The sequence below is a fragment of the Rana temporaria genome, chromosome 4 (genome assembly GCF_905171775.1).
Source record: "Rana temporaria chromosome 4, aRanTem1.1, whole genome shotgun sequence".
Taxonomy (NCBI): domain Eukaryota; kingdom Metazoa; phylum Chordata; class Amphibia; order Anura; family Ranidae; genus Rana; species Rana temporaria.
The window spans coordinates 339,526,718-339,543,544 of NC_053492.1; the positions used below are offsets into that span (position 1 = coordinate 339,526,718).

A 16,827-nucleotide genomic window follows, 5' to 3' on the forward strand; every position below is an offset into this window, starting at 1 on the left:
AAAATGGCCACCAATGGAGATTTACAATGGTAGCAGTAGGCTACAAAAAACATGGCTTCGACAATGCAAAAATGGCGGCAAAACACTGTGACGAGGATGAGAAGGCCTAATAAGACCTTTCTGAGGCAAATACACCCCCACAGGGAAAACACAGTCCCAGACACCCACAGTCCCCTGGTGGGAAAATAAGCCCCCCCACAGATCCACCCCGGCAGCAATGAACAGCAGAGGGAAAAAATGACAGAGTCGGGAAGGGAGGAGAGGAGAACCCCCGAACCCCAGGAATGCCCAGCCGTACTGACCCGCCGAAGTGGGAAGGACTGTACTTACCTGTCCATGCGAGGACCCACTGACGCATTCCTGACAGACCTATACCGCGTAGGAGTAGTTGTTGGCCTGGTCCACTGCGAGTGAGACAACACCACAGTCCAGTCATATGTGGACCCTGGAGCCAAAGCTCACCGGCCGCCCCCAGGAGCCATGGGGTATGCCGTGGCAGACCCAACCTCTTTGCAAAGGTGTGCTCACGCTCGCTGGCCGGACTGAGTAGACTACAAGGATCTATAATATCCAGCCTTTCTCTCAGCAGACAGTTGATAGAAGATTCTTCAGAAGAAAAAAAAAGAAAAATTTCCTCAGGGCGCTGGGCCCAAAAGGGAGCCATACATCCTTCTCCTTTGCTAGGCAGAACGAAACTGTATACTGCAGGTAAAAGGGTTATGGAGGAGGGACCGCCCCCTGGGCGGGGGCTGTTGTTTAACTCTGTTAAAGTAACATGTATTTAATTATCTAACACGTTTCTGCCTAATCCTCTTCTGTGAACAGGAACATAACCCACTTGTCAAGATTTAAGGAGCTGTGTCCGTCCATGGACGATGAGAGAAATAATGATGTATGCTGATGACACCATGTTGTTTCTGAAAGATGCATATACTTCCTTAAATGAGGCGATGAGAGTCGTATGTCAATTTGGAGAGTACTCAGGTCTGGTCATTAATCGGACCAAGTCCTCACTGCTATTATTGGATCGAACACCTGCACCCCCCCCCCCTCATTGATCATACAGTTATTTAGGTATACAGGTCACTCTGTGCCTGTTAGACTATATCAAAATTAACCCGACCCCTCTACTCAATCGCTGCCGTGACAATGTTAAGGTATGGACCAGGCTGAAATTGTCTCAGGTGGGAAGGGTAAATCTAATAAAAATGATTTTGATGATGTATGTGGTACACAATTACCCTATGGTCATTCCGCTGAAAAAGTTTAAAATTATTAACTCAATTTTCAGATTCCTGATTTGGCACTCTAAGCCTGTTAAAATAAAACTGGATCAATTGCAGCGCTCGAAAGAAGCTGGCGGCTCGGCACTACCCAATCCCTGGCTCTATTTTTAAGCCTCCCAACTGCATCACATTGCGCGGGTTGTGCGGCCATGGCAGGATTTGGAACTGAATTTACTGGACTCCTCTGCCCAGCTACTCAGTTTCACGACTGGTAAAGGGGTGGCGGACAGCCTGGAAGCCTTATGCTTTAACAAATCTAACAAACTCTACATATGCCCTTATGCCGAAGATTTGGAACAAGGTTAGGATGCTGCAAGGAGCCAACAGATTTACTAAAAAGTCCCATATGGGATAATAATTATTATCAGGAAATAGCAAAACTGCCCTATGGCTTGAAGTGGAAACAGTTTGGTATATCCCATATTTTCAGAGACGGAAAATTGAGGCCCTTTTCTGAGCTTGGTGAGAACTTTAGACTCCCTGCATCTATGCACTTTTATTACTTGCAAATCCAACACATGGTTAACGCCCAGAATGGAGTGGATCAATGGTCCTTGGATTCTATGTCGGTTTTCAATTACCTGTTTGAGGTTACCACATACAAGGGATTTATATCTTGCTGTTATGCCATTCTCCTTAACCTCTTCTTACGGGACGCTCCTCTGAAGGCAGGTTGCCGGTGGGAACAAGATGTGGGGGTGTTTGAAGAACAGTGGGAGGAAGCCTTGCAGGCAGTTCCCCATTGTTCTTTGAATATGTCGCAGAGACTATCACAGCTCCATATTATCCTTGGGGTACACTAAACACCGGCTAGGTTGGCCCGCATGGGGGCGGGATCTGACTTCACTTGTACTAGATGCAGTAGAGATCTATTGAAAGAAGATTATTAATACGCTTAATACAGTCTTTGAGGCCCAGACTCCACTGGACCCTAAACATTGCTTAGGATATCTCTAGACAAGCTATTGCTAGAGCTCTCTTTCAGGCCCGCAAAAAATGATTCTGAGACACTGGAAATTAACAGAACCTCCCACATTGCAAGAATGGATTACTCAAATGGGGGAAAGCCTCTGCCTAGAAAAGTGTATAAGTGAAGATGTCTTTCGTGCTACTGTGAGTAAAGGAGGAGGGTTAATAAACTGCGAGTGAGAATGTACCAAAGCTGGGGGTATTCCAATGGGGATGATGGATAAAGGAGTGAAAAATAATGATTAAATGTAGAATCATCCGACTAGTCTTTCAGAACTCTCACCTCTATTCTAGTAGTAATAAGAGTATAATGGGGACCCCTGATAAAGTCACGAGGTGCGTGACATAACGACGTAGGGCACGCGAGGCTGACGCAAACCAGAAGTGGCCGGAACTCCTGTGAGAAGGCATCCAGAACGGTGTTTTTCATTGTTTTGTACATCACCCATTTTTTTATATGCAAGAGTCTACCTTTAAGCAATAATAAAAATTAACATTTTAACATTACTGCACCATTGAATGCCTCTTCTTCCCCTCTCATTCTCCTATTCACAGGTCCCTTCTTTGGAACATTTTTATTAACGAAGATACCGGGTGATCCACGGGTGAGGAAGAAGGTAAAGGTTAGGAGAGGAATGGGAGAGAGCAACATGCGAGGCTGATGTATATGGTCACCATTATACGCTTATTACTACGAGAATAGAGGTGAGAGTTCTGAGAGACTAGTCGGAGGATTCTACATTTATTCATTATTTTTCACTTCTCTATCCATCATCCCCATTGAAATACCCCCAAGGGAATCAACATTTGGACACCCACATATTCAGATAGCCGTCCACTTCATAGGACTGTTGGTCTTTCTATACTCATTATAAGTAGACTTTTTTCATGCATTATTGATGTTTTTATGCACCAGCACTTTATATATGTTTTTTTTTTTGCTCACCTGTTCATTATATTTTATCTGATAGTCATCCTTTGTGTACCATTCATTAGGGTGGTTTTAGAGTGTTGTTTTCTTTAGCGCAAGATCATTTCTATTTTTACTCTGCCTAGAAAAGCTTTTATATCTACACAGGGGTAAAAGGGCCAAATTTGACAAATGATGGGCCCCCTGGTTAGATGTCCCTGGTTTAGCTCCAGTAGATTTGGTTAATAACCGCATATTCTAGTATTAAAAGAGGATCCATCCGTCCGGTCATATCAATGTATCCCATTTAGTGATTGTATAGATCTACATGAGGAGCCTGAGTGTTGTACGATTCAGCTATAGAGAGAACACTGGATGAGAAACAGAGATAAAGTGGTGCAAAAGTACCTTATTTGAATGACTTCCTTGTGTGTTATACCCTGAAGATTATGTGTAATGGTTATGTTCTGGAACATGTATGTCTTATTTCTTCTACTCAATAAAACCTTCTTTGTTTGAGAAAAAACAAATAAAAATCAATCTTGCACATTTAAGGTATGTCCCTGCATGAACAGTTTAGCAGCAAAGGGAATCCAGGGTGGCGCCAGGGGCCGCACCGTGAACCTCATCTCCTGCAGGCAGTTCGATAATGGACAACCACGGAGTACATCACAAATGACTTTAAATAGACAGGGACAACGACAATAAACAAAAAGGCTGCCAGATGATTTAATAAAAAAACAAAATAATATTTAATGCCTTCCATCTCAGCTGGTTGTAAGAGTTTTACAGCATGGGTCTGGGCAAAATAAAGAAAAACACATTCAGTGCATCCCTGCAATACAGCTACATTTTTCTTTTATTCCCGTTCTTCCAGAAAAAACAGGGTGCTCTTAACATCTTGTTTGAGCACATATCCCTGCCTCTTCATGCGCTGAAGCCATCAGCTTTTCCCTGCTGGACTACAGAACACATTTCCTTTATGCAATTGAGATTAGGAATGGGAAGGTGTTCTGTTGTCCAGCTTAAGGGTACTGGGCACACCTGCCCACCGAGACAGCTCAAACAAGACGACTCAATTCTGAGAAATATGCATATATACTAAACATGTGTTTCTTTTTATTTTGCCAAGACATACACTTTAAGAACAAGACAATGTGCATAATGAAGAAAATATAAGGAATGTATCAGTGGTATGCAGGCACAAAATAATTTTAGGTTTTTACAGGTCCAAAAGAGTCTTTGCATCATGGTGCAGATAGTTCTCAAACATAAAACAAGTAGAGCCCAAAAAATAGGTGAGAAACTCAAAACACAATTGTCATTGTTTGAACTGAGAGGACTGTGATGGTGTGTATGTTCCATATCTGTTGGCAACATTGGTCAAACCAGTTCGCAAACCCTGTGTGCTGCCAAGCCCAGGTACTCCAAATCCTTGGCTAAATGTACCACCATATGGAGCAGATCCATAAATTCCAAGGCCATATGACTTTGCTTGTGTATTTGAAAGAATGACAGGGTTAATGTTTTTGCCTGGTGTATTGAAGGCAAACTCTGGAGGTGGGCTACTAGGTTTGGATGGTGTGGAAGTCATTGGACTTATCTCATCACTGGATGTCTTCAAAGATGGCATCTGAATAATGTGATGGTCTGGAATGTTCAACATATTGGGTGGCATGGCACCAGAAGACAAAACTGGCCTTGCCCATTCATCTTTGAAGATCTGAACAGTCAGAGTTGAAATCAAAGTGCTAAGTCGGTTTGTGACATGAGCGAGTACCATCTGCTCATTGGCATCCCTTCTAATCCTGACATGAACTGATCCTGCCTAAAAAGGAAAAAATTATAGAAATTATGAAATATAATTATGTTGCACTAAAAAGGTATTATTCAAACATCCCCAACCCATCAACACTTACCTATTTTGTCCCGAGTTTTTAATTTATATTTGAACAAAGGCTAATAAAAATAGGAATTTTGTAACATTCTTTCTAGTCATCAAGGGACACAGGATCAGTGGAGTTCAGAAAGATTGCCTTTAAGAACTGCACACTAGGAAATAAAAATATCCATTGGCTGGTCAAGTACAACCTTCCTCATGCCTGTGAAGCGTCAGTTTTCAGAAAATCAGTATTAGGAGTAGATCATAAACACAGAGGGATTGGACCTACAGTATGTCCCTTGATGAACCCCAAAAAAAAGGATTTTATGGTGAGCACAAAAAATAGGAATTTTGACCTGTGCCTGTATATTCCATATCTTGCAGCACAGTACAGGACACAGAATTCAATGCATTTACCATGGATCATCTGCCACTACTTTCAGTTGATTGGACGCTGACAAAGGGTTCTCTGGGTCAGCCCCCTAGTGTACCCACATAGCCCTGCTTGCTCTGTGAGGCTCCAGTTTTGTTAGCAAGCAATAAAGAGGTCACAGAAAAGAGAGGCAAGGGCCCTGTGTCTGTACTAGACATGTGCAATTCGTTTAGTTTCTAATAAATTTTTTAACGAAAATTCGGAAATTCGTTAATTTCGAATTTTTGTTTTGACAAATTTTTTATTTCCGAATTTTCGGACTTTCTGAAAATTTCGAATTTCCGAATTTTCGTATGTCCGAAAAATCTAATTTCCGAGAATTTTCGTATTTCCGAATTTTTCAATTACCGAATTTTCGGCCTTCCGAAATGTCGAGTTTCCAAATTTTTTAATTCTCGAATTTCGGAATTTTTAATTTCCGAATTTTCGTATTTCCGAATTTTTAAATTTCCGAATTTTCGTATTTCCGCATTTCGTATTTTCGTTTTTTTTTTTTAATTTTAAAAATCCCGAATTTTAGAAATTTCGAATTTTTCATTTTTTATTTTCGATTTTTTAAATTTTAGAAATTTCGAATTTCTTTTTTTTTTAAATTTTCGAATTTTTAAATTTTCGAATTTTAGTTTTTTTTTCGAATTTTTAAAATTTCGAATTTTCCAATTTCAAATTTTTCAATTTCGTATTTCCGAATTTTTACATTTCCGAATTTTCAATTTCGAATTTTAGTTTTTTTTTTAATTTTCGAAATTCCGAATTTTCGAAATTTCCAATTTTTCATTTTTCATTTTCGAATCTTTCAATTTTAGAAATTTCAAATTTTTCTTTTTTTTTAAAAAATTTTCGAATTTTTCATTTTCGATTTTTCAAATTTCGAATTTTTACATTTTCGAAATGTTAAATTTTCGAATTTAGAAATGTTAAATTTTCGAAATGTTACATTTTCGAATTTCGAAATGTTACATTTTCGAATTTTTTATTTTTCGAATTTACGAATTTTTAATTTTCGAAATTTCTAACTTATGAATTTTCGAAATTTCTAATTTTCGAAATTTCTAATTTTCGAAATTCCGAATTTTCTAATTTTCGAAATTTAGAATTTTTCATTTTCGAAATTTTTCATTTTCGAATTTTCAAAAATTTCATTGTCGAATTTTTCATTTTCGAAATTTCGATTTTTGAAAAATTCGAAAAATTAAAAAAAAATCAGAATTTTCGAAACGAATGAGACAAAAACGAAAAAAAAAAAAAATTTTTTGGCAGTGCACATGTCTAGTCTGTACTGTTCTCTCAAGATCTCTCAAGATATGGAATTTACAAGCACATCAAAATTCCTATTATATTATACAGTAAATCAGAGGCGTTGCTAGGGGGGTGCGGCCCGCACCGGGTGACACCCGCTAGAGGGGTGACACCATCCCAATTTAAAATGAGGGGGGGCGGCTCCCCCCCCCGTGACTGCAGCGATGAGCACCATGGAATCGGAGCGCAGCGGTACAAGAGGAGGGGGGGTTGCGGGGTGACACCGCAGCACCATCCATCCCCTCCTCTCACAGCCACGGGCTGTTAGCGGTGCTCGGCAGTCGGTACACAGGCACAGCCCCCTCCTCTCTGTGTGTACAGAGGGGGAGGGGCCGAGGGGACCTTCTGTCCATGTGCCATGGCGCTGCCTGCGATGATCTGAGGTACTGAATGGGGAGGGGGGGGTGTTTGCACCTGGGGGGATTTCACTGAAGGGGGGGTGTTTGCACTGAGGGGGGGTTGTACTAAGGGGGTGTTTGCACTGAGGGGGTTTTCACTAAGGGGGGATTTGCACTGAGGGGGGGTTGCACTAAAGGGGGGGTGTCTGCACTGAAGGGGGTCTGTGTAACATGCAGGGGTCCAGAAGTGCAGGTGGCTGTGTAATGTAAAAGGGGTGCAGTGATGCAGGGTGCTGTGTAATGTAAAGGGGTCCAGAGGTGCAGGGGGCTATGAGATGTAAAGGGGGCCAGTGATGCAGGGTGCTGTGTAATGTAAAGGGGTGCAGAGGGCTGTGTAGTGTAAAAGGGTCCAGAGGTGCAGGGGGCTATGTGATGTAAAGGTGTGCAGAGGTGCAGGCGGCTGTGTAATGTAAAAGGGGTGCAGTGATGCAGGGTGCTGTGTAATGTAAAAGGGTCCAGAGGTGCAGGGTGCTGTGTAATGTAAAGGGGCCCCGAGGTGCAGGGGACTATGTGATGTAAAGGGGTCCAGTGGTGCAGGGGGCTGTGTAATGTAAAAGGGTCCAGAGGTGCAGGGGGCTATGAGATGTAAAGGGGTCCAGTGATGCAGGGTGCTGTGTAATGTAAAGGGGTGCAGTGATGCAGGGTACTGTGTAATTTTAAAGGGGTCCAGTGATGCAGGGGGCTGTGTAATGTAAAGAGGTCCAGAGGTGCAGGGTTCTGTGTAATGTAAAGGGGTGCAGGGTGCTGTGTAATGTAAAGGGGTCCAGAGGTGCAGGGTGCTGTGTAATGTAAAGGGGTGCAGGGTGCTGTGTAATGTAAAGGGGTCCAGTGATGCAGGGTGCTGTGTAATGTAAAGGGGTCCCGAGGTGCAGGGGGCTATGTGATTTAAAGGGGTCCAGAGGTGCAGGGGGCTATGAGATGTAAAGGGGTCCAGTGATGCAGGGTGCTGTGTAATGTAAAGGGGTCCAGAAGTGCAGGGTGCTGTGTAATGTAAAGGGGTCCAGGGTGCTGTGTAATGTAAATGGGTCCAGAGGTGCAGGGTGCTGTGTAATGTAAAGGGGTCCAGAGGTGCAGGGTGCTGTGTAATGTAAAGGGGTCCAGTGATGCAGGGTGCTGTGTAATGTAAAGGGGTCCCGAGGTGCAGGGGGCTATGTGATGTAAAGGGGTCCAGTGGTGCAGGGGGCTGTGTAATGTAAAAGGGTCCAGAGGTGCAGGGGGCTATGAGATGTAAAGGGGTCCAGTGATGCAGGGTGCTGTGTAATGTAAAGGGGTGCAGTGATGCAGGGTACTGTGTAATTTTAAAGGGGTCCAGTGATGCAGAGGGCTGTGTAATGCAAAGAGGTCCAGAGGTGCAGGGTTCTGTGTAATGTAAAAGGGCCCAGAGGTGAAGGGGGCTGTGAGATGTAAAGGGGTCCAGTGATGCAGGGGCTGTGTAATTTTAAAGGGGTCCAGTGATGCAGGGTACTGTGTAATTTTAAAGGGGTCCAGTGATGCAGGGGGCTGTGTAATGTAAAGGGGTCCAGTGATGCAGGGGGCTGTGTAATGTAAAGGGGTCCAGTGATGCAGGGGGCTGTGTAATGTAAAGGGGTCCAGAGGTGCAGTTGTGGAGAGGGGTACACAGTAGTAACAAAAAGATATTGAAGGATGCAGAGGTATGCAGGGGGCACAGTGGGGTGTTTTTACATTTTAACGTGGGGGGTGCCAGATATTGGATCCGCCCCGGGTGCCAAATGCTCTAGGTACGCCCCTGGCCTATAGGCTCCTGAGATGTGAATTCCGGTTCTGGAGAAAAAGAGGTGGGGGAGGGGACAAAGAAAAATGGAGAGAAAGAAGAAGGAATAGAACGAACAAGAAATATGGATAGGGAGAGAGAGAAAAGGGGAGGAAAGGAGAACAGAGAGCACACAGTAGGGTAAAAAATATTTGAAAAATGTTATTGGGGGGGGGGGGGAGGGGGTGACACCATATTTTACCGCACCAGGTGACACCAACCCTAGTAACGCCACTGCAGTAAATGACACAAGAATCGATTCATAGACCATGGGACATCCCCAAGCAATAATTGTGGCTGGGCAACAATAGAGCTAAACAGCAGCAATAGGTTCACAAGAAAAAACAGAAAGGGCTAACTGACCGAAACACACTTAACTGTAGAATCACCTTGCAGCTTGAGCAAGCAACAGAGAAGGCTCAAATGGAAGGAAGGATTTATTTCCCGAGGGCTGAAGACCTATAAAACAAAAAAGAAGAAACAGGACTAACCAGCTGGGTGGAAGCGGAAGACAACCCAAGTTGGTTCACACCATCAAGGAATTCAAGAGAAGAGGGTCAGGACCTAAAGGAAGACGTGGAGGTCATACCTGATCCTTATACCCCAAGGGGAGTTAAAACTGTTATGCTGTCCAGAAAAATATGGTAGAGAAAGCTAGAGTATCCCGTAAGGGTGATAAGAATAGCACCAGGGAAACTATGAGAAAACTTTCTTCCATGTTAACCAGCCTACAAGTGGTACAAGAAGGCCAAGACAAAACCACGACGGTCGGTGTTAATTTGTTTGCATAAAGAATCCACAAAAAGGAATAACCTCTTAGAACAAAAAAAACACAGCTCTGGTTGGCAAGAGGTCCTGCAGGAGCCCCACACAGGCAACATGGCCATCTGCAGCATGAGAATGGGAGAGAATAAACATGGTCAAATAAGACCTACCAGGTACCAAGTGACATGCCATAAGAAGTACTAGGCTGAAAAAAATGTAGAATAAGGATATGGGATTGTACGATTTTTTTTTTTCTTCCCTTTTATTGGTTGAACTAGATGGACTTGTGTCTTTTTTTTAACCTGACTAACTATGTAACAAGCACCAACCCCAGAATGAGGTGCCCCATCAGCCAACTAGGTCAAATCACCTTACCAGAGAATACAGAGCAGGGGAAGACTGACCTGATTGGTTGAAGCAGCCATAATCTGGAAATTTGATTTGATCAAGGCAGGCAGGCGATGAAGCTCCTACAAGACTGCAGGTGGAGAGGAAAGGCACCCACAAGAAAACCTAGGGACAGGGGGGTGCAGACCTTTCCCAATACCAATTCAGTGAAAGAAATATCAGTCAAAGGAGGCAATATGGAATGATGAAAAAAAGAGTCAGTTTGTCTGACAGAAGAGCTAGCTAATAGGTAGACAGGAACAGCTCTTACAATATCCAGGAATGTTTCTTTAGTATGAACCAGAATAGGGCAGAGAGATGGAAAAATCAATGTCCTGGTTGAAAGAGGCCTTATACTTATGAGGAATCAAAAAAGATTTTTTACAAGATAAGGCAGCCTGCTTAGACCCTTATCTAGCGGGGTGATGGCAAGGAGGAAAACTAAATTTAAGAGGTAGAATAGACAAAGGGAGATCTCTAATAGGTTCAAATGGAGGCCGTTGAAGAGCCCAGAGAACCCAATTGTCCCTTGAGACTGTACAGGTGGCATTATGTGAGCTACATCTTGTACATAGGCCCTGATGAGGAGATGCGAAGCAATAGATCTTTGCTATGGTGAGAACTGAAGTTTGTCCCTTGATGGTATTCAAATTTAAATGTTGATCTGGACTGTTAATCTGAACTGTAGACAGGCTCCATCCCACAGAGTATTTTCTGGGATAAATTTTTTTTCACCTTGAATCAGGCAAAGTAAGCCTTCCATGTGCGATGGAAGACCTTACATGACGTGGACTCCCTAGCCTTTAGGAGCGAAGGCATAATAAATTCAGAAAGATCCCTATATCTCTTAGAAAATGTGTTTTAACAACTAATCCATTAAAGCCATTAACTGTAAAGCAGAGCGGTAAGCTGGACCTTGGTACAGAAGGTGGATGTCAGGTTGAACCAGAATGCCCTCCATCTTGATCCTGTGGTGCAGACAAAAAAAGGAGCTTCAGAGGAGAACATGCATAAGTCAGGATGCAATGATCCCACTGAGCCACCAGGGAAGCCACAGCTTCTGCCAGGGTATACTTGCATCTGGAGACAAACCTGTCCAGTTTGTTAAATCTGGAGGCCAATAGGTCCGTATCCAGAATCCTTCACTTGAGATACAGGTTCTGGAACACCTTTGCTGATGTTGTCTGCTTGCCAATGGTCAATGCCAGGAAAGTGGACTTTGAACAAGTTCTGCCTAAGATCGCATCTGTTCTGCTCCTCTTGCCACAAGACCTCTGGTTTGTCTATAATTGATGTACACCATAGCTGTGCAATTGTCTGACAGTTAACAACTGAACTTGATCACCACCAGAATCCAAAAATCACACGAATAAAAAAAAACTATCAAACTATTCTAAAAACTGCTAGCCATGTACAATATACCTGTAAGAGCTACTGATCCTGGATGCTGTTTAACGTCCTCTCACCCACCGTATAGACAAATAACGGTGGGCTGGATGCTCGGTTGTTCTGGGAAGATGTCATAAGACGTCACCCCAGTCTCACCATGCCTATACGCCTGCGTCACTGGGACACGGTACGACCCCGATCTCGGTAAAGATTACAGCTGATCACATGTAAACAAGGAAATTACGGTTGTTGGCTCTCCTTGCCTCACACTGACAGTGTGAGGAGAGCCGATCAGCACCATTTTCTCAGATTAGTGATCCGATTGTCAGTGCAGCCCCAACAGTGTCCAGCAGTGGCCCCAATCTGTGCCTGTTAGTGCTGCCTTTCAGTGCCTGCTCATCCGTGCCACCTATCAGTGCTGCATATTAGTGCCTCCTCTTTAGTGACCTTCAGTGCTGTCTCGTCAGTGCAGCCTATTAGTGCCCATCAGTGCAGCCTCATCAGCACAAATCAGTGAAGAACAAAAATCACTTATTTACAAAATTATCTGACAAACTACCAAAAGCTTTTTTCAGAATTATCAGTCTTTAAAAAAAAATAAAAACCCAGCTGTGATTACCACCAAGAAAAATAATGTGTGAAAAAAAGTGATAAAAATTGGGTACAGCGTTGAGTGACCATGCAATTGACAAAGTGTGACAGCGCTAAAAGCTGAAAATTGGCCTGGGCAATTCAAGTATGTTCTCCCAATGTCAACAAAGGCCAGAAAGTCCCCTAGATGGAGGAGGACAATGACCAACCTATTGGATTCCAAAGGAAACTTTTTGTACTGGAAAGAAAACATTAAGGGCTTTAAGATCTACATAAGGGCGAATGCTCCAATTGGCTCTGGGAACAGCGAACGGGTTTTTGTAAAAACCTTGAAACCTTTCCGCTTGAGCAACAATGGCAGTGACTCCTCGATAGCAGTGACTCCTTGATTGAGGCGTTTGGTCAAGGTAGCATGGAGATCTGATAGTCTTTGAGAGGTTGACAGATTTGATTGAGAGATATCATTTCCCCAATTGTGAGGAGGATGTGTCCGTAGACTAAAGGACTTGGGACCCCAGGATATAGGACTGATCTGGGACCCAGATTTTGTCCTGGACTTCGAGGCCTGGGATAAATAAAAAAGGAACTTTTTGCTTTCAGAGTTTGAATGAAAATTACCAGTTGGGAGCTTAGGTTTAGTTTCTGATGATAAAAAGGTACTTTAGCCACCACTGACCTCTGTGATAAACTTGTTGAGGGAAGTACCAAAACATACATTCTCCACTGAAGGACATGCAGAGTAATCACATTTTACATTGTTATTTCATGGACTAGTTGAGCCAGAGAGTCTTCCACACATTTATAGACAAGAGACCAATTCTGAAAATTAGATGGACAATGTCCACCAACCCATCAACACAATAGTATAATGCAGTGGGCATAAGCTTCAAACATTACAAAACTGAATGATCAGTTAAGATTAACTAAAGAAAACAAGGATTAAAAGGAAATGTTATATTGGTCTTTAAAGCACCAGAGTGTCCTCAACAGAAACAGTCTTGTTTAAGCAAGAAATGGCTGGGTCTAAAAAGGGAACAGCCGACTTCCCAGTAAACTCTTTCTCCAAGGGAGATTGCAGAATAAAGCATTTTAGGAGAACAAATACTTTGTCAGAAGTAATCAAGTCCCCATACAAATTAAGTGTCAGTAACAAATATACTGGCAAGGTTTTGACAGTCTTAGAACCTGTAAGGGAGGCCAGACTGACAACAGGGATGGTTTCAGACACAGGCTGCTTCAGTTTTAAAATGTACCCTCCATGTCAATAAGAACTGAAATGGTATCTTTACAGTCTATGTGTCATGTCATCAGACTAAGGCCTCGTACAGACGAGCGGACCTGTCCGATGAAAACGGTCCGTGGACCGTTTTCATCGGACATGTCCGCTGGGATCATTTGGTCTGATGGCTGTACACACCATCAGACCAAATTTCCCGCGGACAGACAACGCGGTTACGACGCGGTGACGTGCGCGAACCCGGAAGTTCAATGCTTCCACGCATGCGTCTAATCACTTCGACGTCATGCGCGGGTTCTCGGGCCAGCGGACATGTCCGATGAGTCATACTGACCATCGGACATGGTTCCAGCGGACATGTTTCTTAGCATGCTAAGAATCATTTGTCCGCTGGAAACCTGTCCGGTCGGCCGGAAAATTGTCCGGTCGGCCCTACACACGACCGAACATGTCCGCGGAAACTGGTCCGCTGGACCAGTTTCAGCGGACATGTTCGGTCGTGTGTACGAGGCCTAAGGCTTCCTCAAGCCCAAATTCAACACAAAAATAATACTGGGATTATCCACAGACAACTGTGCCATGGCTGCAACAGCTGCCTAAATGTCAGAGATAGGCTTAGAAGGAGAAGTATGCTTACAGCCCATGTGTTTTGAGTCCATTATTTTAGATTTTGGTCATAAAATCCTTCATAGCAGAAAAAAACTCAACCCTGGAGACAGCAGAGGAGAGAGCCACGTCTGAATAAGGGAAGACTCTAAGGGAGAGGAATGAATTAACTTTGTGCTTAGGAATTGACATACTGCTGTACAATTAAAGCAAAGTTATACACAGCAGAAAAATCCAATCCAAGGTAAACTTGTGTCCTTGTGAGGAGAGAAATGGAAGGAAACTACCCTGATTTGGGAAGTGCCATTACTGAATGGCAGGAGGAAGCAATGTGAGTGCACACATGACACAGCTGTGAGGGGCACAGCACTCGATTCTCCAGTGTGAGGAAACATGCTATGTAGATATAGGGACAAGCCCCAGGACACACTACAAGTGTCTGGGTAGTGCCACAAGAAGACCCTGTGCTTGACGGGAGGTGCAAAGTCCCAGTTAGCATAATGAATAAAATTGACTCAAGAAAAAAGTATTTATAAAACGGTCTAGAATACATGGGGTATACCTTTCTCTGAAATAAAAATTCCCATCCTCTAGCAAATAAACATGAGTGGGAGGTGTTATAATTGGCCGATCAATGGCATGCATGTATACTGTGACAGGAGTCACTTTGGGCAGAGGGCTTGTGGAACCCAGCTTACCTTAGAGAGCTCTGGAATCTCCTTGTCCAGCTCGCACAGCCCCGCTTATGTGTAACTCACCCTGTGTCTATTAGGGGCACAGAGTGACTGAGAATCCTAGTCTGATTTGCACTAAATCAGACTCACCGCACAACCACACCGGACTCAGTATTTCATGTTACCCCTGTTATCCAGGGTCTTATATGTCTTATATGTGTGGTTTGTGTTGACAGAATGAAGGGGCTCTTTCACTTGGAACAGCGGTATTTCTGAAAAAATTCACTCAAGAAATATGTGACCATAAATAAATCCCACCTGGAATATTGTATGAGCTTGGTCTCAAACTGTTGTAGACTTTTTACTAGATCGATGTATCCCATTGTTCTAGTGTGATTGTCTGCCTTGGGAGCAACATAAGGGTTGTATATGGGTTTCTAGCATATAGACCGGGGGCAGGGTGAAGGGAGGGGGAAATTCCTCCAACAGCCCTCCCTGCTAACAAGATAGTCTACTGCTGGAAAGTTGAATACACCTGTGTGTCTCTTGTAACTGAATGTAGTTTACTCCTCCCTGTGTCATTATGCAAAGCAGGAGAATTGGCCCTGAATGTACATCTCTTTGTGCCTGTGTTTAAATAAACAGTCTTATGTTTTCTACCCTACACAAATGTTTCGACAAGTGACTGGGTGGGCTATGGGGGTTTTGGATCTTGCTGGTACCGGGCAAGGAAGCATATAGACTTTTCTTGAGTACAGGGGTCCGTGACATATACCATTGTTCAATTCCTCCTAAAGACAGCAGTATAACCCAAATTTCCTGAATTCTGCTTATCCTGTGTAACTTAACCACTTAAGGATCCCTTCACGCCGATATACGTCGGCAGAATGGCACGGCTGGGCACATCATCGTACCTGTATGTTGCCCTTTAAGACCAGCTGTGGGGTCGCGTGCACGCGACCCGGAGCGAAGCGCCGCGGGACTCGCGGACCCGATCGCCGCTGGAGTCCCGCGATCGGTTCCCGGAGCTGAAGAACGGGGAGAGCCGTGTGTAAACACAGCTTCCCCGTTCTTCACTGTGGCGCCGTCATCGATCGTGTGTTCCCTTATATAGGGAATCACAATCGATGACGTCACACCTACAGCCACACCCCCCTACAGTTAGAAATACAGATAAGGTCATACATAACCCCATCAGCACCCCCTTGTGGTTAACTCCCAAACTGCAATTGTCATTTTCACAGTAAACAATGCATTTTAAATGACATTGGTCCCAAAAATGTGTCAAAATTGTCCGAAGTGTCCGCCATAATGTCGCAGTCACGAAAAAAAAAACGCTATAAATTTTGCGCAAACCAACCGATAAACGCTTATTGTGATTTTTTTTTTACCAAAAATATGTAGAAGAATACGTATCGGCCTAAACTGAGGAAAAAAAATGTTCTTTTATATTTTTTTGGGGGATATTTATTATAGCAAAAAGTAAAAAATATTGCATTTTTTTCAATATTGTCGCTCTATTTTTGTTTATAGCGCAAAAAATAAAAACCGCAGAGGTGATCAAATACCACCAAAAGAAAGCTCTATTTGTGGGGAAAAAGGACGCCAATTTTGTTTGGGAGCCACGTCGCACGACCGTGCAATTGTCAGTTAAAGCGACGCAGTGCCGAATCGCAAAAACTGGCCGGGTCCTTTAGCTGCCTAAAGGTCCGGGTCTTAAGTGGTTAAAGAATAATTAAGAAAATTATTTTCCATAACAAGTTCTGAAAATTCCCAAATCATCATAAACATACCATGCTATCAAAACCAAGAGTCCAAAAATGCTCATTGCGAACTTCCAGAACTCCATCCAGAGTTGAAACCTGTTCAACGTGAAAAAAGAAAATTAGCCAGTTTTGGACCCGAAGCATATAAAGAGCACCAAAAATGTAATCGAATGACTTTTTCCCCCTGCAGCCATTGTGTAAGCAGAGTTTGCTGAGATTATAGTCGGATAGCCAAGTCACAGTCTGTGTCTCAGAACTGCAGATAAAAACTCCTGTTAAAACTTAATTTTATTGACAAATACATTGTAACATATAGGCACATAATAGCTTAATTCACAAAGCTTTAAAGTGATACTATGGGCCAGTTCACACCAGACGCAGTTCCGTGTGCTTTTTTTCACCTGGCAATTTTGCCAATAAGACTGGAATTTTTTTCCAACTTCCTTTAATAGACCGAATTGTGC

The 16,827-nt window shown here is 43.2% G+C and overlaps 1 protein-coding gene across 1 annotated transcript in view; it reads right to left on the reverse strand.

The window, feature by feature from the left end:
* Positions 1-3,878: 3,878 nt before the first annotated feature.
* The window catches only part of SLC30A6 (solute carrier family 30 member 6), a 123,198-nt gene continuing 110,249 nt past the window's right edge, over positions 3,879-16,827 (reverse strand). The window contains exons 13-14 of the mRNA XM_040350761.1: positions 16,391-16,459; positions 3,879-4,993 (exon numbers count right to left, since the gene is read on the reverse strand). Of these exons, the coding sequence (XP_040206695.1) occupies positions 4,487-4,993; positions 16,391-16,459 (576 nt within the window). The 3' untranslated portion in view covers positions 3,879-4,486. The remainder of the gene's footprint in view (positions 4,994-16,390; positions 16,460-16,827) is intronic.